The 22,547-nt window shown below is 37.9% G+C and overlaps 1 protein-coding gene across 2 annotated transcripts in view; it reads left to right on the top strand.

Moving 5' to 3' along the window:
• The first annotated feature begins 9,048 nt into the window (after nt 1–9,048).
• Popdc1 (popeye domain cAMP effector 1) overlaps nt 9,049–22,547 on the top strand; it is a 34,756-nt gene continuing 21,257 nt past the window's right edge. Inside the window, exons 1-6 of one of the 2 annotated variants that reach the window (XM_071613174.1) lie at nt 9,049–9,269; nt 10,357–10,447; nt 12,688–12,924; nt 15,478–15,602; nt 18,395–18,582; nt 19,310–19,418. In XM_071613174.1, the coding sequence (XP_071469275.1) occupies nt 9,078–9,269; nt 10,357–10,447; nt 12,688–12,924; nt 15,478–15,602; nt 18,395–18,582; nt 19,310–19,418 (942 nt within the window). In that variant the 5' untranslated portion in view covers nt 9,049–9,077. The remainder of the gene's footprint in view (nt 9,270–10,356; nt 10,448–12,687; nt 12,925–15,477; nt 15,603–18,394; nt 18,583–19,309; nt 19,419–22,547) is intronic. The other variant, XM_071613175.1, reaches the window with a different exon arrangement.

Raw genomic sequence — 22,547 nt, forward strand, 5'->3', positions numbered from 1 at the left:
TTGTAGTTGGTTGGACACAATACCTTTATTTTATTTATTTTTACGTGGTGCTGAGGATCAAACCCAGGGCCTCGCATGAGCTAGGTAAGCGCTTTACCACTGAGCCACAACCCCAGTCCCCCACAGTTTCTTTATCCATTCATTTATTAAAGGTCATCTAGATTGGTTCCATAGTTTAGCTTTTCAGAATTGAGCTGCTATAAATATTGATGTAGTTGCATCACTGTAGTCTGCTTATTTTAAGTCCTTTGGGTATAAAACTAGGAGTGGGATGACTGGGTCGAATAGTGGTTCCATTCCAAGTTTTTTGAGGAATCTCCTTACTTCTTTCCATAGTCATTGCACCAATTTGCAGTCCCACCAGCAATATATGCGTCTACCTTTCCCCCCACATCCTTGCCAACATTTACTGTTACTTGTGTTCTTTTTTTAAATATTTTTTTAAATATTTTTTTAAATATTTTAAATATTTTTGTAGATGGACACAATTCCTTTATTTAATTTATTTTTTTATGTGGTGCTGAGGATCAAACCTATCTCCTCATATGTGCAAGGCAAGTGCTCTGCCACTGAGCCACAATCCCGCCTTGTTATTTGTATTCCTGATAATTGCCATTCTGACTAGAGTGAGATGGAATCTCAGTGTAGTTTTGATTTGCATTTCTCTAATTGCTAGAGATGTTGAACATTTTTTCATATATTTGTTGATTGATTATATTTCTTCTTCTGTGAAGTGTCTGATCAGTTCCTTTGCCCATTTATTGATTGGGGTTTTTTTTTTTTTTTTGGTGTTAAGGCAAAACACAATTTAAAAAAAATATGTACCACATCTTCTACTAGAAAAACATTTACTAATTCTTCTATTGCAAATGCATACAATAATTCAATCAACCAATATTTCTGAGTTGCAAATGTATGCAAATAACATGTGAGGTACCCTGTAGATAAGAAATATGAGTCAGAAACACTTCCTACCCTCTAGAACTTACAACCTAGGAGAAATGACACTTTTACACAAATATGTAAAAGGTAGCAAGTGATAAAGACCAAAACAGAAATAAAGAGAGTATCTGTAACCCTGGGGAATATATACTTCTATAATATCACTTTAAAGTGGGAAACACATGCCAACCTGTTAGGTCATTGATAATAAAGAAGTATTGAATGTCAAGTGAGTAATAGTAATATTTTCTACTACTTTTTCCCCATTCAGCATCCATTTTCTAGGTACTAGAAGTTTTATTTATTCATTAAGTCAAGTCATATGAAAAGTTCAAAACATATGGGAGATTCCCTGACTTGTTTCTTTCATGTCCAGAAAGTTTGTAACCTTAATCTGTTCCATCTTTAAAAGTCACCAAAATTAATCATGGTAACAACACTCAATCTTATATAGAATCTTGAGCTTTTTTTGCAGGGCTGGAGGTATTGAGTATTGAACCTATAAGGGCTTTACCACGGAACTTTTTATTTTAAGACAGGGTCTCCCTAAGTTGTTTAGGGCCTTGCTAAATTGCTGGGGCTTGTCTTGAACTTGCAATACTCCTGCCTCGATCTATGAGCCACTGGGTTTACAGGTGTGTGCCATCGTGCTGGGCACATTTTGAGCTTTTAAAAGTAATTGTAGAGTCTTATCTGACTCCATAACAACCAAGCTAAGATACAAAGTGCTGACATTATTCCTATTTTATAGACAAGCAATTTGCATAGTTTTCAGTCTTAGGTCCCCTTTACATTTTTAAAAGTTACTGAGCAAAAACAAACAAACAAACAAAAAAAATTTCTATTTTTAATCAGTATTTAAGATCTTAAAAATTAAAGGTAATAAATTATAAAATCATATTTACTTTAAAATAACAAACTCATTACATGTTAACATATTTTAACAAAAAATAATATATTTTTCAAAACAAAAAAATATGTAGAGAGAAGAGATTCAGCCCATGGAAAACACTGTACACTCACAGGAAAATGAGAATGACAGACAGAAAATAATATCTTATTATTATTATTATTATTATTATTATTATTCAATGAAAATATTTCTGGCCTGTGGACCCCTGAAGAACCTTGGGACCTCACTCTGAGAAACACTGTAAAAGTGACGGCACTGAGGCTTGGAGAAGTAAAGCCATGTGCTTAAGATTATCCAGCAGGTTAATAACAGAGGTGGAACTAGAATCCTGTACCTTCTTGCCTCTTTGAGGAACATTTTTCATACCATAATATTAATAATTTATTTCCTCAAATATTTATTTTATACCTATTTATTTATCACCAAGCATAGTGACTGGCATCACCATTTATCTATCTGACCCTGCAAGGCAGAAATATCAGTATTGGGCTGGAGCTGGAATGCAGTGGTACATGAAATATCAGTGTAATCCTTAATTCAGACATTTGTCACCCATTCCAAACTGGTCGACAAAATGCTTTATGAATCAGAGCTGGGAGCTCAGTGGTAGAGTACCTGCTCAGCAGATGCTGATCCCAGTACCATAGGGAAAAAAATAGAAAGGACAAAAACCTCATATCTGGCCTTATTTTCATATTTACTGTCACTGCCTTAGAATAAACCATTAATATTTTTTATCTGGATTGTTCAAACAGTTTAACTGCTCTTTGTCTTTCATTTCGACTCATCTTCCTCTTTGCATCTACCTAGAAAACTAATCCTATTAATGCACTAGCCTGCTTATATTCCTCTTAGGGCTCTTAATTGACTAAAGGATAAAGTCCAAATTAGAAATGCTCCATTTCTTTTAGATGCCATCTTCTGAGCTTATAATATATTCATATATTTCCCATCAGATAAAATGGTGGATGTAAAAAATCATAAGAAATCCCTAAATTGAGGTATGCAGTAAAAATGCACATAAGCAGTGTTGTATATAAGCCAAAATTATCTTCTGTCAGAAACTTTTACCCAAAGTATTTTCATTCCTTTCATATATTAAAAGGAGATTTGAAGACTAAAATCCCACTTTTCAAAGCACTTTTGTCTTTCTTCTTTTATAGAAGTGTGTGAGGGTGTATGTAATTGTCAAATCGAATATCATGATTATTGTGTGGAGCTCTAGATTGTGCTAAATTGATTTTGGATTAAAGAAATGTTTCATCCTGTTTACTATTTTTTATGCAAAATGATGAAACTACAAGTATGTGGCTTATAAATATTTTATTAGGTATTATATATGTATTTAGCTAGAGAGGTGTCTTATTCTCATGAATTTATTACTACAATTTAAGTAGTAGTAATAATAAAAATTTGCATTTAAATAATTCTTTTCTCCTGGGAATTCTGAGTGCTTTTGCACATCAATTAATGTTGGATGGCAGTATCATCCTTCCCAACTTTATTATTCCATCTTTCTAATGTGTTGCTTTGGGTTTTGTTTCAGCCCTATGTCAATTACTTGGCTGGCTATTATCAGGCCTCCCATTTGCCTCCAAAACCAGCCATTTTTGAGAGTTGATTTGTAAAACAATGATATTATACAATAGAAACTCCATGATTGAAAACTCTGCTTTCACCAGATACAGTTTAAAAGTCATTCCATGGCTTTACTTTCAATGATAGTCTCATCTATATCATCTTATTAAGAATTGTAGTTAAAAAAGGAATTTTTCTACCATTTATATATTTTCCTTTCTAACCATTAAATACCTCATATAAACAAGTTACTTACATATGGAAAAAAAAAAGTACCTTAACAATTCCATCCTTAGGGACCCAATGGCTGCCACATTTCTCTTCCCAGAAAGGAGAGGTGCAAGTTGATACAGAGGTAATCTTCTGGGGTCTGTGGATTCATAGGAAGTCACAAAAGGGAAAGAACAAGAAAGAAGAGAGGTTGTCACTACAGTTGCTGCCAAACCTTTTAGTCTGCCTTCTGGGGATAGCTGACTGGGCCTGGATCAGGTTTTGTTTTGAAGATCCAACTTGGCTCCCTGCCTTTGAGGCTTCTTTGGGAATCAAATGGAAGTCAGAGCAACTTCTCTGATCTTTAAAAAAAAAAAAAAAAATTTTTTTTAAACATGATTCTGTTCTGCCTGGTTACTTATAATGAATTTCTTCATTTTGAAATAATGTCCTAAAGGATTAGGAAAGCCTGTTAAAGGCTTCACCTGTGACCTTTGTAATTATTAACATTTAAAACAAAAAAATTCACAAGTAGAACTCCTTTGTTTTAGAAGAAAAACCATGTAAGAAAGAATAGACAGAGGGAATTTCAACGCTCTAATCTTTGACATTAAGTCACTGTATGCACATTTCTGCCAACCCAAAAATAGGTGAATTACTGTAACTTAGCTCTGCCAATGCCCAGTTTCCAAGATCTATATTCTTGCATATTTCATAAGTTTGCCTTTGAAGTCAATATCTCATTTCTGGCTACTCCAGGGAAATTCCAAACCACTGGAAATTTTAGCATGCAGCAAAGTCTTGTAATTTATAGCAAGTTTTGTTTGAAATGTCTTGTGTGTGCTGTATTTCATCTATTTAAAATAGTCAAGTGCATAGAAAATGAAGCTACGCCTTAACTATTCCACGTGTTCACAGGACAGTTTAATTAGTTCTTCAGACTAGGGAATTTTGATGACTGAGATTCATTTCAATTAAACAAGTAAACTGAAATGCAAATAATTTTCATCGATTGTATACTATTGTGTACATTGTGTACTATGTGCAGAGCACTACAAGGGGGGATAGAAAAGATACCCTATGGTTAGAGTAGGTAGCTAGACAGACATGAGCAGGGGAGGTGGGGAAAGGAAATTCAGGTGGTGCCCCTGGGCCATGTCCCATGGCAGTTACACTGCTGGGGACTGCCTTCCTTTGGTCAAACAGCTCCCTGTCAATCTGGAGAAAATGGATTAGTCAGAGTCTCAGGGACTGGAGCATGCTCAGAAGCACAGAGATGCTGTCCTTGGGTGATCCAGGGTTCATTGTAATATCACTATATCATGGTTCCCCTCCCTGAGACCCGATACCCCCCCCACACACACTGGGTTTCACTACAAAAGCCCATAAGACAGCCCCCTTTCTCTTGGGCAGGTCAACTCCACATTCGCATGCTTCTCTCCTTGATGTTCTGCCTCACCACAACAAGCCCAGAATCAATGATGTCCAAGTGACCGTGGACTGAAACCACGAGTCAAAATAAATCTTTCATCCTTTAAGTTTATTTCCTCAGCTATTTTGTCACAGTGATGGAAAGCTAACTAACACATGTATCATTGTTGGCGTTCCAATTGTGACAAATGAGCCACACTAACATAAAATGTCAATTATCAGGGTAATAATGAGCAGGCGGGAGAGTAGGTATATGAGAACTTTCTCTACTATTTACTCAATCATCTCTGAACTTAAACTGATCTAAGAGAAGTCTACTCATGTTTTTTAAAAGCAAAAGAAATTGAAGAGTAAGCAATGAGGTTAGTTGTCAAACTGGTCAATGAAAAAGTTAATGCAACATTTAATGAGAACCTGGAGCTGGGTATATTGGAATATGATGATAATCTTAGCTAAGGAGGCTTAGGCAGGATGATTGCTTCAGCTCAGGAGTTCAAGGCCAGCCTAGACAGTGTACCAAAAATGTCCCCCCAGCCACAGAAAGAAAGAAGGAAAGAGAAAAGAAAAGAGAGAAACTTGAGTTCAGAAAGAATCTAATTAAATTGTTTACTGATCCATCTTTGGCTAGCATTGTCTATAGACTATATCAGAAGAAGCTATGGTCTCCATGAAATTAGGAGTGACAACTGAAATAAAGCCTCCACTGATGTAACCCATGGGCATGTACTGGCTAAGAAAATACTTCTATTTGACATTACATACATACCACTAAGACCAGTGACACTTTCAGGTCTTGTTTTACTTCTACAAAACTTATTCTGTCTGAACTTTGAAGTCTCATCAGGATTTTGTCCAACTGGTAGAGTTAGACTAGAATAACCATAGAGAAATAAAGGTAGAGGGGCTGGGATATAGCTCTCACAGGCACAAGACCCTTGGTTCAATCCTCAGCACCACAAAAAAAAAAAAAAAAAAAGAGAGAGAGAGAGAGAGAAATAAAGGTAGAAATAACTGTCTATGCCAATCCAAACTATACTGGCCAGAGTTTTTACAAAATAGACAGGCTGCCCTATATTGTGTTCTTTATGCATCTTGCTCTTTTCATTGTACACATCTGTGTGAGACACCTCCTTGCTTCATATAATTCTCAAGTAATGCTCAGATCCTTTCAAGTTGGCCTTTCTAAGGCTAGCAGGAGGAGACCAGGGAGGCAAACCCAGGGTTTTTTGTCCAGAATTTTTATTTTGAATTTATATTACAGATTTGGTATTCATGTATCTATGATAAGTAATTAAAACACGATAAGATACTTGTTATAAATTATGGTTTTAGTCCTAAAAGAGGGTGTGAGCCAGCTTTCCATTACAGTAAAAAAAATACATGAGACAAATCAACTTTAGAAGTGAAAAGGTTTGTTTGGGTTCATAGTTTAAAGGGGTTTCACTCCCTAGTAGTTGGCCCAGATACTGTGGGACCTGTGGTGAGAAGCAGCACATCATAGCATAACTGTGAGTTGGAAGCAGCTGCTCACCTCATGGTAGGTGGGAAGCTAAAGAAAGAGGGGCAGGGCAGAGTTGTGGCTCAGTGGTAGAGTGCTTGCCGGGCATGCATGAGGCACTGGATTTGATCCCGGCACCACATAAAAAAATAAAATAAACAAAATAAAGGTATTTAAAAAAAGAAGTGTCGGGTTGGGGTTGTGGCTCAGTGGTAGAGCGCTTGCCTAGCATGCGTGAGGCACTAGGTTTGATCCTCAGCACCACATAAAAATAAAATAAAGGTACTGTATCCACCTCCAACTAAATGTTAAAAAAAAAAGTTTAAAAAAGTGTCTTGTTTAAAAAAAGAAGAAAGAAAGAGGGAGGAGGGGGTCTCAATATCCTCTTCAAAGGTATACCCCCAAAGACCTAGCTTCCTCCAACCATACCTATCTCTTCTAAAGATTCTACTATAGGCTGGAGACCAAGTCTTTGACACAGAAGCCTTTGAGGGACATTTCAGATCCAAACTATGACAAATGAGTTACAGAAAGAGGATAAGTTTGTTTCAAAACTTCCCTTTCATCAAAAGCCTACCAACCAAGAAAAGCCTGGGACCAGACGGATTCTCAGCCAAATTCTACAAGACCTTCAGAGAAGAATGAATACCAATACTCCTCAAATTATTCCATGAAATAGGAAAGGAGGGAACCCTTCCAAACTCATTCTATAAATCTAGTTTCACCCTAATGCCAAAACAAGACAAAGACAAGGAAAGAAAACTTCAAATTCCCTGATGAACATAGACCAAATAATATACTAAACAGTGTATGAGCTTGCCATCACTGTTACAAAATACCTGAGAAAATCAGCTTAAAAGGATGAAATGTTTATTTTGACTCACAGTTTCAGAGGTTTCAGTTCATGGCCACTTGACCAGGTTGCTTACCTTTCTGTGGCCATACAGTACATAAAGGTGGGAGCAGGAGGAGGAGGTGAGGAGGGAAGCTTCTTATTATATAGCAACCCTAGCAGCCCACAAGCAAAAGGTCAGGGTCCTAATAGCTCCTTCAAGGGCATGCCAGTTTTTGGACAGCGACTATGGTAACTTCCTTCCACTAGGCCACACCACCTCCTAATAGTGTCACAGGCAGGGAACCAAGCCTTCAACATAGGGGCTTTTGGGGGTTCTCCAGATCCAAATTATCCCACACAGTAAGCTAGTACTAGGGACAGAATTCAAACCTTGTTGGTACCACAGTCCATATTCATGAAGGCCAGGCTGCATGCCTCTTTGCTAGAGACTTGGCCAGTGTCTTCCAGAACACACACACACTCTCTCTCTCTCTCTCTCTCTCTCTCTCTTTTGAGAGAGAGAGAGAGAGAGAGAGAGAGAGAGAGAGAGAGAGAGAGAATTTTAATATTTATTTTTCAGTTTTCGGCGGACACAACATCTTTGTTTGTATGTGGTGCTGAGGATCGAACCTGGGCCGCACGCATGCCAGGCGAGCGCGCTACTGCTTGAGCCACACCCCCAGCCCCCAGAACTCTCTTTACAATGTACACACAGTGGTCTTTTTTATACTTGGATCAACTATATTTGGCACGCATGAATGACCCCATATTCCAATAACTGGGGAAAATTCTATAATATAATGGGACACTTCTGGTGGAAACTGGATCCCTGTCTCACAGTTCTCATTTGTCCTACAGCTCTTCCCAACCAATGTCAACTCTTCATTTCTGTAATTTTCCCTGCATTTCTTACCTAATATTGTTGTCCAGTAAACAGTCAAGATTGATTGGAGCATAATTTCATATCTTACTTTTCAATTATTGGTCCCAAATCTATGTGGCAAAAATGCAAGGTGGGGCTTTGCCCACAACCAAGGGCCCTGCAGCACCACGGGAAGGCCAATTTCGGATAAGAACCCTTCTTGGAAAAAGAAAAAATAATAATAAAAAAATAAGGTGGCATGTGTCAAAAGTCTGTGTTGTGTGGCTTCTAGAGCGACACCAGCAGGGTGGGGCACTCGCTGGAAGGTGGTGTCCTGCGTCTTTGTGAAATCAATGTCCAGCCTCCACCGCCAGACTCCGAAGCTCAGTTGCACACACATGGGGACATTCCCTGCTTGTGGGCGAGTGTCCTAGAAAAGAGTTATGTGAGTGGGTCGTTCAACTTTTGGGGAAAATGAAGAACCAGTTTTCCTATCTTGTCCCTAGTTCTCCAATTATCCTCATGGGGATGGGAGACCAAGACCCCTGGCCCAAAAAGGCCGTCTGCCACCATTCATGCCCAAACAAGGGCAGAATTCAGAAGTAGAAAGGAAGTGAGGAAGAAACAAGCGGGCGTTTCAAACTGATAACACGTGTGTGCAGAAAGGCCGAGGAGCTGGTGCTGGAGCTGGAACAGCCACGCTGGGAGTCCGGGTCCCGCGCTGTGCTCCGCCTGCCTGGGGAGAGCCTGCGGCCGGCGCGTGCGCGGTGCGGCCCCAGCCCCGGCCTCCGCCGCCGCAGTCGCAGCGATGCCTATTTTAGTCAAAGCCGCGGCGGGCGCTGGGACCTGCCCGGGGCGACCCAGTCTCCGAAACCGCCTGCGGGCCGAGGCTCCTGCTTTGGGCGCCCGTCGAGCCGCTGCGTCGCTGTTCCGCTGCCCTGCCTTTCCATCGCCAAACTTTGGCCAGCGACGCCCGGGCTCCGTGCCGGGGACAAACCAGGTAAGGAGCCGGAGGGAGGCACAGCTGCCGCCGGCTCTCCCTGGGTGCCGCTCTTTTGCAGCCCTGAGCTCCGGGAGCTAAATCGGGAAGCGAAAGTTGTACCCAGCTCCGCTGAGAGCAACTTTGTTGGCCTCCGGGGCAGCTGCCAGTGTTTAGCGCCCCGGCCAACAAGAGCGCCGCCCTCTGCCCTGATCGCTGTCCGCGCGCTCGCGGCGCTCCCTGTCCTTGGAGGCCACCCATCTGCTCTGGTTTGGGCATCGCGACCACAGACCCTTGGATGTCAGCTGCCAAAGCTCGGGTCAGACAGTGCCCGCGTCCCCAGGCGCTTGACCCACCGGGTGCCGGCTCCCGCGCTCTGCAGCGGGCAAATCCTTTGGCGAGCTCGGAGTCTCTCTCCCTGGGGATCCCGGGGCTCCCGGTCCCTGAGCACTGCACGGCTGCCCCGACCGCGGAGACTGCGTGCAGTCAGGTGCAGGGTGTCGCCCATCCCGGGTCCGCGGTAGAAGTGCGAGGTGGGGCACCGTGCTAGCACCGCACTTCTCGCGGCACAGGATCGTTTAGTCCCGGAGATCAATTGACCCCGACCGTTCTTTAAAGACCAAGGTGAGCGGGGCCTCAGGAGAGCAAATGACTCGGTCCTCGCCACGTACTCCGCTTAGTTCCCGAGCCTTTGGGAATTGGGTTGTTGGCCAGACAAGTCTCAGAAACTGCCTGCTTTGGAGCATGAACAACTGCGTAAAGACTCTCAGCCATAATGCCATTTGCCATTCCGGAGATGTTTGAAGATTCAGTTAGAATAACAAAATTAATTAAGTCTATTAGCAAGGTTTTACTCCGTGCTGTTTATCTTAATTTTTGTAGTTTGGTTAAGGTTTAACATTAGCTTCACCATTTAGCTATTTAGCCTTGCCAATACCTACTTGAAAAACAAGTTATATAGGATTTTACTAGAACAGGTAATTTAAGGAATTAGACTTTGAGGATCTGACGAGAAAAAGATAACTCTTCTTGATTTAGTCAAAATTAATATGAAAGTTTACCAATTTACCAGTCTAACCTTCCTCACACCCATTCATTCTCTGTTTAGGGGCAGTTCAACATAAGACATTTAAGTCCACTCAGTAGTAATCAACATAAGCTGAAACCCATAAGATCCCATCAATATTTAATGACAAGTGGTAAGTGGCATTTCACAATAGATACATATTATATCTATATATCTAGCTGTATCTGCATATCTTTAATAAGGTGTGGTGCACCAAAATATGTTTTAGGATGATCCTAAATTTTTAAATTTGCCGTTGATATTTTTTGGTTCCTGTGTCCTGGATTGTAGTTTTCCTGGGCCAGAAATTGGGACTTTTAATGCCACTTTAAGAACTTTCAAATGCCTAAAATTGAATCACAGTGGACTTAGTAGGCAAAATTAGTATAATGGAGTGGCTGCAAGGGGGAATGTGATTAAGTCGTTACATAAACCATAGACCTTTAAAACTTGAAGGAATTTCAAAGACCATCTAGTCCAGCTGCCTCTATTCCAAGGCAGAAACAGACTGAGGAACAGCAGTAACTTTGCCTGGCTTATGTGGCTCCCTGGTGGCTTGTGCAGAAGCTGACTGTCAGCCTAGGAAAGCTAGGCACTCTCTTGTCTTCACCAGTGAAAAGTGATTTCTAAAAGTATGTGTCATGTTTATATCCCTTCCATGTGGCTTTCATCTCTGTCTCAGTGGCATTCTTTATAGAGGCTAGGCCTTGTCATGGATGAATAAGCATTACCCCTTCTTCATAGAAGACATAGAATAGTTGGAACAAATGGGACAATGGAGATGCAAATATGTTCTAGAGTACCATAGAAATGTTACTTGTTATTTATTTATGTAATGCTAGGGGACTTGACTTTAGCTTATGAGTAGTAAGGGGACACTTAATATCATCCACTCTCCTGCAGAAATTATGAGATGAATTTTGATTTAGCTCCCAAAAGCAAACTTGGTATAGAGTAATTAAAATAATGATTTCTCTCCATCCCAATAGGCTTTTTATTCATTTAGACATTTCAAAAGTAGTTGAATTTTTGTTTTTTTCCTTTCGCAGCAAAACAACATTTAAGACAATTATTACTATTTGTGAGCTATTTCAGAATTACACGAAGAGATCTTTAATTTGACTATCATTTCATTGACAGTTTATAAATTTGTATGTTTCATGTATGTGTGTATTTTGTCATCTTAAGAAATGTCAAATTCTTTCACATTTGTCTGTTAATATCCTTTCAAAATACCCAACCTATTTCAATTATTTTACCACCTAAAATATTTAATATGTTAAAAAAAATGAATGGAAAATTAATGTTAATTGTGTGGCATTATTTTGAAAAAAAGTATATATTTCTAAATTAGATTTAAAGGTATTCTGGGTTCCCACTTGTCATTCTTTCCCTTATCAGATTAATTCATGTGTTCCATAAACCTATATAGTTTTGGTCAAGGACCAAATTTGTATAATTAATAATAAAGTTTAAGGACCAGACATCAAAGATAGGTAATATAGTCAGGAAAGAGTGCTATTTTGTATTAAGTTTTATATAAGCAGGCATAAAATATATGTTCCTTGAAATGTATTTAAATGAATGAATCTTAATATTAGTCAAATATATATTCATGACCCTCCTGCGTATAAATAAATTGTAAGTTTACAACTTTTTAATTTGTGAAATGCCATCAACTAGAATTATTATTTCTTTATGTATTATATCTTTATATATATAAATAATGTATCTGATAATATTATATGCATATATAATTACTTAGTATGAATATAATGTTATATAATGATTTAATGATGTTATAAAAATAGAGCATTCAAATATCCCAAGCCTTCTAAATAGTCTAAGATTCCAAATAGCAAATTTGGGGGTATCAGTTATCTTTGAAAGTATTCAAAAAATCAGTTTTCCAGTTATTTTTCCTGTGTTTAGATTTAGTATCATCATTGTGAATATGATGAAACACTATATTGAATAAATTTGGAACTGCTGTGGTTTATGAACATTGGTGATTTTCTTTTAGACTTGTTAATTCCCTTCACTCCTCCCCATCAAGTACATATATATACATACAAATACATAAAATATGCACATACGCATCGAAATACATCGAGAACAGTTGTGCACTATGTGTAGTGTTTTATATATTTCATTTAATTTGAGCATAAAACAAATGAGGTATTATTAACATCATTTAACAGATAAGCAAAGAGGTATAGTTAATATGTGAGTCTATCTAATTCTTAAGCACTGAAACAGACTATTTACCAACATTCAATTCACAGAAATAATTTTGGCATAGCCCCTCTCACAGGGGTGATGTGATATAGTTGCTACTTTTATGATTTTCCTTTTGTTTATTTGTTTTTACAGGAATTTTCAACATGAATTTTACAGAGTCCAGCCCTCTGGCAGAATCAACTGCAATAGGTTTTACACCTGGGTTAGAAAGTCTCACACCTGTGCCTTCCAATGAGACCACTTGTGAAAACTGGAGAGAGATACATCATCTAGTTTTTCATGTGGCAAATATTTGTTTTGCAGTTGGTTTGGTTATTCCAACTACTCTTCACCTTCATATGATATTTCTTAGAGGGATGTTAACTATAGGTGAGCTGCCTAACAGATTTTATATAAATGGGCTTGACCAGGGCTTCAGAGTATTCCTTGTCAGGTCTATAGCATACCCCAAACTCTAAATCTTTATCATCGAATCAGTTGTGTATCAGGTAACTTAGAACATAGGCCTTCACATACTGTATCTCCCTTTTTAATTTGAATGACTATTGTGTTTTCATATATTTAGATTTTCCAGATATCAGAAAATCCATGCATATGCAAAAGTGTACACAATTGTGTGATTCTTATCTTATTTCCACTGCTTGCTAACTGTGTAATTTGGGCAAATAGTTTAGTTTTTCTGTCACCTCAGTTTCCTTACATGTCAAGGGTTAAAAATAAAACTACCTCCTGGGTTGTTTTAGAGAGTTAAATGAGGTGTGTCTGTGAGATGGATATTTGCCTTACCATAGTACCTGGCACATAGTAGGTACTATACAATCTCAATCATTATTATTTGAAGATATTTGCTATGGCCAGTAAAGCAACATTGGGAATAAAAACAATTACCCACATATAATAGTTCCAAGTAAAACTTGATATTGACATTCACAACTATATATGATATAGATAGGTAGGTAGATAGGTAGGAAGATTGATTTGGTCTAGTAACCTTGATGAAACAGGTTGATTCACATCAAAATATTGAAACAATTGAGTCTATTATTTTAGCCAGTAATTCTTGAAAAATTATTCTCTATGAAATTATTTCTGATTATCCATTTATTCAGGTTTTTTTTATATTTATTTTTTAGTTGGACACAATATCTTTATTTATTTATTTTTATGTGGTGCTGAGGATCGAACCCAGGGCCTCACATGTGCTAGGTGAGCGCTCTACTGCTGAGCTACAACCCCAGCCCATCAGGTGTATTTTTGACACCTGTAATGTGTCCGATCAAGATTGAGGAAGGCAATCTCCATCCTTCTAAAGACTGTCATGGGGACCAGGAGAAAAACGATGGGCAGTCACAGTATGGAGGGTCGGAGTCTGTGACGCAGGTGTTTTCCCAGTGCCTGGGTGAGGGGGAGTGTGGGGAAGGTGTCAGCATTAGTAGGAGGTTGGAGCAAGTTCCCACTGAAGGGGTCACATGACAGCTGGCTTTTAAGATGAGCAGGACTTCTCTGAGAGTACAGGGTCCCTATTAAGGAGCACAGAAGAGAGGAAAGGAATTTCAGCATATCAGGGTGAATGAGGAGTAGCTCTTGTCCCTGAAGTATATGAGAAATGACAAGAGGAGGCTGGAAGGGTAGCTAGAAAGTAGCTTGAGTGTCTTCTATGGCTGTGTGATTCAGACAAGGTAGAAATAGTAGCAAATGGAGCAGGATGTTAGGTGGAAAATGAAAAAGAAAAACCCACAATTTTTTTTTAAATCCAATTATGAATTTTAAAATCAGAGTTTAGAGATGGAATGGACCAAAGGGATCATCTAGTCCAATACTTTATAAAGAGATAAGTGAAGACACAGACAGTAAAGTGATAGGCTTTATTCAGATGCTCTCAAAAATGAAGTTAAAAATTGATGAAGTTAAAAATTGCGAATAAATGACTTTTTAATGTCCACGCTTAGCTTTTGTGTGCACATATTGATATATTTGTCTCTTAGTGATCATTTCATATTAGATTTAAAATATTCACTCTCCCACCATAAAATTGAAAGAAACTGAGGATATTTTATATAAGAAACAAGAATTGATGAGAAAACATGGGAAGATTCCAGCAGTTGAATAGATAATTGCTGAGGTCAATTCAGATGACTAAGACATTTTGTAAAACACTTGGGTTCCCCAGTAATCACAAAAATACAAAATAAAATATTTAATTCCTCACTATTAAGAATTTTCAAATTTTATAATATTAACAACTTGATACTGACATTCCCAACTAGTAGGTTCATTCCCTAGATTCACCTTCCACTAATTAATCACAAGCATGAAGTTGTCTACTAATTAATCACAACTTTATACTGGCATTCCCAATTAGTAGGTTTATAAATTTGTACAAATGTCTTGAAAAACAGTTCTTCAATATTATCCAAAGCTAAGCAGTTCATTCCTAATCACAAATAAAAGATATGGTTTTATATATAAAGTTGCTTTTGCTACTTATCAAAAATTATAACCCCCAAAATATCTGTCAATAGGGAAATGGTTAAATAAATTGTGTTTTAATCAGTTACAGTCATTAAAAACTACACTTACAAAGAGTTTTAAAGATGGGAAAATCATTATAATAAGTTTTAAAAATAGGTTTTAAAATTGTCTGCTCAAAAAAAAATTATCTGTACCATAGGTTTTCCATCAGGTAGAACTACATGAATGTTTTAAGGCAGTATTAAATATCAGCTGTGATTTTCTTTAAGTTGTAGAATTATGAACTTTGTCCCCTTTTAACAAATATTTTTTTAATAGAAAACCCAAAGGAAACTTAATTCAGCATAAATACTTCTGAAATGTGTTCGTTTATATAGAGAGGGTAAATTTGTCAAGCCACTTGCGGAAGTCATTCTAGATATCTAATATGCTAACTTTGTTGTTCAACAGGTTGCACCCTTTATATCGTCTGGGCCACTCTCTACCGATGTGCCTTGGATATAATGATCTGGAACTCTGTGTTCTTGGGTGTCAACATTTTGCATCTTTCATATCTTTTATACAAGAAAAGACCGGTAATTACTAAAATTATCTAAAAGGAAATATTTTAAAGATAAAAGCTTTTAAAAGTACTTTCATTCAGACTTGAAAGTGAACATCTAACACATTTATTCCCTTTAATATCATTTCTCTGAAGCTTAGACTTTCTGTTTATATATTGCCTGAAAGTAAAACATTCTAGAACTGTGAAATTTGTCCTACAAATGAGTTTTTAAAACTTTTTAAATCATTAAAACATGAATAATATTCTCTTTTTTTAAATCTATTACTTGATTATATCTTTATCTATTGGTACTCAAATGTCACTTGGGAATATCTTTGCCTATTTCTAAAATGGCTAACTAATAACCATTAGTGATAATTTCATATTAGATCTAAAATATTTATGGCAACTTCCATAAATCTACTAATGATTTCCTGAGTTCATACTTTTTTAAAAAAATTTTTAGTATTTATTTTTTAGTTGTAGTTGAACACAATACCTTTATTTTATTTATTTATTTTTATATGGTGCTGAGGATCGAACCCAGGACCTTGCACATGCAAGGCGAACGTTGGACCGCTGAGCCACAACCCCAGCCCAATGAGTTTATACTATTTTCTTAGTGTAATGGTTATGTATTTTTTTCATATGCCCAAATTGTTCATTTTGGGTGAATAGTTGCCAAAACACCCCTATTTAACTGTTTATTTTCAATTCTGATTTATCTTGTGTTTCCTTGGTCATACCCAGAACAAAAATAGAATAGGAAAACAGCAGGGCTCCTAGAAACTACTTGAGGATGATTCCTGACTGTCCTAAGCACAAACATTCAGTGAAGGATGTAGCTCTTGCTCTAATCTTATGTCCAAGTTCAGACCTGCTCGTAGAGAGCTGCTAGGAAACACAGTGATTTACAGGAAGCCACAATTTGAATGATACATTAGATGTATACAGTAGGCATTCCACTTTGTAACCTCCTCAAACATAGTAACTCAGTTTGTTACTTTACTGTATCACTCAGTTTTCTCTAGGTCATGCTGGCTAATAAGCAACCTGAAAATCTCAGTGATATATAATAGCCATGGGCTTTTTTCCTCATTCATCTAATGTGTTGACTCGCAGCGGTGTGCAGCTGTGATTCTGTCTCATTATCATATTCATTTCAGGGTCTCTGAAGGAGCAGGTTCTGTTTGGGCCATGCATTCTCATGGCAGAGGGAAAAGTTCAAGAAAATGAAAAAGAAAATACCCATTGTTTCTTAGAATGTTTGCTCAGAAGAGACACATGTCACTTCTGCTCATATTTCATTAGCCAAAGCAAATGACATGGCCAAGCTTGACAATGAGTGGGTGCAGTAAGGGCAAGTATAACCCTTTTATAGGGGTTGGGAACAATAATATAATCTAACACACTTAACTGTTGTAGCTTGTTTCTGTCAAGCATGATTGGCACACAGTAGGTGCTCGGAAAAAACTTGATGAGTGGATGCTTTCAAAGAGGAGCAGAATTAAGAGGGCTTCGTAAAGAAATCTGGTTATGAGCTGAGACTTGTAGGATAAGTAGATTATGAGTATGTGCCCCTAGACTTCAGATCTGACTGTGCCATATTGGAGAAAGTGCATCCTAGAAGAAAGACGTGTGCAAATAGACTTAGATGCTCATTACTAGAGCTCTGGAGTTGGGGGATGTAAGTGATTGTAACAATGAGGATAACAGTTCCTGAAAACCAGAACTTTTTGGAACCCCAAAATACAAGGTTCAGGAGTTGCTGATGTGATTGAAGCACCAAAAAGGTAAAGTACTTCACATCTGTGCTTTTGTTTTTTCTTGGGCTATCAGCCTATATTCTGAAAAATATAAATTCTGGTTCTTCATCAAAATGAAACAGAGGACAAGTAAGATCACTGCAAATGTTGGAGCAATGACAGGTTGGAGCAGCTCTTGTGATCTGGTCTGTAAGCTTCCAAGTGCATCTGCCAGAGCTTTAACTGGGACAGAGTTCATTCACAGAGCAGTGCAGCTTTCCATCCACCCAATTAGTGTGGCTTCCAGAGACATTGCTGGGCCCAGAGATGGGGCAGGACCTGGGCCTGGGAGAATCTGAAAACAGGTGATCAAGCTGTTTTGCTTTTCTCTTCCTCCAGTAGCCAGCCTTATTCACCAGTGGGCTTTCTCCATTCTGCAGAGTTCATTTTAGTTTAGGATGAGATCCCTGCACTGAAACTGAAACCCTTTTTCCCCCTTCAGTTTGCTCGAGAAGACATAAATGTGAAGCAGTGATTGCAGTTGTAGATGTTTATTTTCCTATATTGGTACATTAAGTAATCGTTACAAGGTGATTAAATGCTTAGAGTATCTGACTATTATTTTTGTCAATTTGTTTTCACATTGATTCTTATTTTTATGTAATGTATTTTCTTGCTATAATATTTAAAAGTTAATGTAATTTCTTTTGGTGAGACAAAGGTTTTGTGTTATTTGTAGAATGTTCTGGGGTTGGGAGGGTGCATGTCCTGATAATATTCAGAACCTTAACAGCTGCATCAAGGTCCATAAAAAGAGGTGTGATCAATACTGTCAGTCTTCCCCTTGTGCTCTCAGAGTTGTGTTTACTGCAAAAGTGCTGTTTTATTTTACTTTATTTTAGCACATAAAGTATAAACTCGCATCACTACTTACTCTCTAAGACTCCATTGACCTACATGCAGAAGAGTGATGGTGTTTACTGCAGATTTGTTTATTTTCCATCCACATTTAGACCACAGAAGTGAGTGTTTGGGGGTTGTTGCTTTAGTGCAGCATCTGGTCATTGCTCCATTTCAGGTCAAGATTGAAAGGGAACTCACTGGCATCTACCGGCGATTATTTGAACCACTCCATGTGCCTCCAGATTTGTTCAGAAGATTGACTGGACAGTTTTGCATGATCCAAACCTTGAAAAAGGGGCAGACTTATGCCGCAGAGGATAAAACCTCAGTTGATGACCGTCTGAGTATTCTCCTGAAGGGAAAGTAAGTGCTGTATGGAAGCAGGAATTCTTAACTTGCCTTGAAACCTTTCCATGGCCCTTAGCAAGGAAAGGAGTAGAAGGACATATTGCCAACTAATGCAGGAAGCAGTCTCAGAGTATGGTGTTGATGCAATTTTGTTTTACAAGTCAACTCTGGTACTCAGTGGAGCACCATGTTAAGGCTAGGTAGACTTTACTACTCTAAATCTTGTAGATGTCAAAGTTTTCAATTGCAGACATTTTTAACTATTTTCAAATTTTGTTAAGTTAATGAGTCAAAATCAAAATAGGTTTAAATTTGGCTCTAACATTTAAAAAGCTTATATGTGCTATAGAGGTGATTTGCTTATTTTTGAATATCACAAAAATATATCTTCCAGGGATGTCAGTCTTCTGGGGAAAGAGCCAGTTTGTGTCATACAGGTGTAATTATTAATAGCATCCCTTTTCCTCTTAAAAGTCTCCCAGTTTGAGTAACAAATTACATAGTCACTCCAGCCATAAGCGCAATGATAACCTGTTTAATAATGAAAGCTAGTTTTTTTTTTTTCCTTCCATTATTTTTTAAATGATGGTGTGCCTCAGAAAGAGCTTTTAATCATGTCTATCATCTGTGGAATCTTTAAAACTTTTGCACAAAATATAATCCTATAAACGTATGGTAATTTGAAGGATTGTCATGTTATTTTGTGAAATATATGTATATTAACATTGATTTCTGTTATCAGAATGAAGGTCTCCTATCGAGGACATTTTCTGCATAACATTTACCCCTGTGCCTTTATAGATTCTCCTGAATTTAGATCAACTCAGATGCACAAAGGTGAAAAATTCCAGGTATGTTTGGCATGGTTTTTAAAAAGATAAACACTAATTCATATATCATCAAAAATCTAATGAATATTAATAGAAAAGTGACCATGATTTATTTTTTTTTAAAAAAGAGATCATCACATAGCATATATAGTATAATCCCATCTTTTTAAAAAAAGGTTTAAAATATTGTGTGTATATGTACAAATAGAGGGCTAAAAAGATATACAGTGTTAGTCATGGTGTTAACACTGTTGTTTCTGTGTTGTGAGTTTACTTGCTTTTTAAGTATTTTTCCTTTTTGCTTATTTGAATTTCTATAGTTTTCCTATAGAAAACATTGAATATTTTTATTATAGGAAAATGTGAGTTGTAGATAATCGGTGTTCCTGAAGCATGTAATTGATTACTTTTATTAGGGAAAAATGGAAAACCAGTTTTGCCCTAGAGAATTTATTTGTTGATACTTGTGGGGAAAAAAAAAACAACTAATCAGTACCCTTTTTTACTCAATGAATATGTTTAAAGGCAAAGAATAAAATCCTTCACAGTAGCAACAATTTGAACATGGCCTGTTCAGTGTCATTCCTTCTGTGTGTATGTGTGTTTCATTGCTCCCTTTCATGACCCTTTGTTCTGATTTGTTTCTGTAAGTGCCCAGCCCTCCTATTGTATTTTTTGTTGGTAGGAAAATAACCAAGAACATGGTTGAGGATGTCCTTTAGTCTCAGCCTTAGGAAAAACAGTAGTAAGAAATACCTTGAGAATAGGATTGCTTGTGAACGAGATGATACAAATATTCAGGTGGGAAGTGGAATTGAAGGGCATGTTCTAAGGGAGAAGAAATGGCAGTATTTCTTGATGGCAAGATCTTAGAGTCTTGTTTTGAGATGCCACAGAGTGAAGATAAAAGAGGAAATTTGGAGGTATATACTTTAGTTTATTTCATTTATAATGACTTCAGCCCTTCCCTACTCCCATCTGGCCTAAGTAATCACACAGCTTGTTAAATTTAGGTGCATGTACTAGGAGGTCTCATTTAAGTTCCCCAACTGTGTGTGTCAGTGTTCCCATGCTAACTCCACTTAAGATACAGAAAGAGAATGCTGGTGCTGTATCCTGGCCCCTCTGGTTGACGCTATCACTCTTGTTATTGTGGGGGTCAGCTGTGGGCTGAGATTTATGTTCTTATTATATCTTTAATCACCACAATCTGCATACTGGAGCAGGGCCACTTCTTTCTCCTCTCCTTTCCTCTGTCTTCCTTATAGCTGCTTTTTTCAAAGCACAATATTTATCTCCTGCATCTGTTTTTGTATATAGTTGCAGGTGGTTTTATATGATAACCCAGTCTCATCCTGAGGAGACTGGGATTGAGGACTGAACCTTTGTTTCCAGAAGCAACTGGTGCCTGAGAGGCCAGGCATACAAATATTATCACCGTTTTTTCCACTGGATTTCAAATTATATTATAAGTGAGTTAAAAAGAAAGAAAGAGAAAAAGAAAACTCATTTCTACTTATAGCTGTAATTTTCTTTCTTCTTGGGGACTAGGGTTGGATTTTGGGAGTTGAGAATTATTCCTGAAAACTAATATGGAGAGTCTAAGAACATGACCAAAATTGAGATACAGTAGCTTGAGGAAAGACACTGATTTGTCCTTGGCTAATCCCAGTCAGCTTTTCTCTGCATAGAACCTGGGTGGCTTTTCATGATTGGCCAATGGGTAAAAATTACTCTAGTATCAACCAGCCTATGCCTGTACAGTCAGAGCCAACTCCATCAACTCTGGGAGAGATGACGCTTTGATTGTTTATAAATGTTCCTATTGACAGATACTCAAGAGTAAGAATTAACTGGTGCACATTTGTGTAGGAGTACTCTATATATGGCTCTTACTGAAGCAAGTTTACAAATGGAAAATACTATGTGCTTCCAGGGTCAACTTCTTACTCCCTGTGCCAATCACAGAGGACACTGGAAGTGGTCACTGGTCAAACTTCTTTCCCCATATGCTTTTTACCTCTAAACTCATCTCCTTCCCTAACTCTATTTAGGGAGTTTTCTAAAAAGGAGCTTCAGGGGCTGGGGCTGTTTCTCAGTGGTTAGCGTACTTGCCTGGCATGTGTGAGGCCCTGGGTTCGATCCTCAGCACCACATAAAAATAAATAAATAAAGTTATTGTGTCCAACTACAACTAAAAAAATATAGACATTTTTATTAAAAAAGGAGCTTCATCCTTTGAATTTTTGTATCTTTAAATTCATTCTGTGGCCAGAGTGCTGATGAATTATATAATAGGACAAAAAGGAGAAAAGAAAAGGCAAGTCCCTAAGCAGCACAGAATATTTCTCAGGTAAATGTGTAGTAATTATAATGACAATACACATGGTGATGGGGGTGAGCAAACAGACTCTGAACTTGCAATTCATTCTCCCTAGGTACTGGTAGGTACATACAGATCAAAGCTGCCACTTAAATTTGTTGATAGAATCTTGAGTATCACAGCCATGTATCGGTGGTACATGCCTGTAATCCCAGTAGCTCAGGAGGTTGCAGCAAGAGGATCGTGAGTTCAAAGCCAGCCTCAGCAACTTAGCAAGGTGCTAAGCAACTCAGTGAGACCCTGTCTCTAAATAAAATGCAAAATAGGACTGTGGATGTGGCTTGGTGGTAGAGTATCCCTGGGTTCAGTCCGAAGAAGAAGAAGGAGGAAGAGGAGGAGGGGGAGGGGGAGGAGGAAGGAGGAAGGAAAAGGAGGAGGAGGAGGAAGGAAGAGGAGGAGGAGGAGGAAGAAAGAAGAAGAAGAAGAAGAAGAAGAAGAAGAAGAAGAAGAAGAAGAAGAAGAAGAAGAAGAAGAAGAAGAATCATCTTGAGTATCATTCTTACACCTTAAAAGGTGTTTTGTGTTTGGTTTCTTTTTCTTCATGCAGTTGTCTTATCTGAAATGAGCATTCCCATTTGCACATTTTTCTTTTGCATTCTATCTCATACTTTTGCCTTCCCATAGCCAGTAGCATGTCCTGGTGCTGCAAAGCCTGGAAATCAATTTTATTCACTTAAAGAGAAGAGGAAGGTCTTGGAGGCATAGGTGAATATGTATATGTGAAATAAATGCATTGTGAAATAAGTTAATGCTAAGTTTTAATTGGT

This window comes from Marmota flaviventris, chromosome 6, assembly GCF_047511675.1.
Source record: "Marmota flaviventris isolate mMarFla1 chromosome 6, mMarFla1.hap1, whole genome shotgun sequence".
Lineage (NCBI taxonomy): Eukaryota > Metazoa > Chordata > Mammalia > Rodentia > Sciuridae > Marmota > Marmota flaviventris.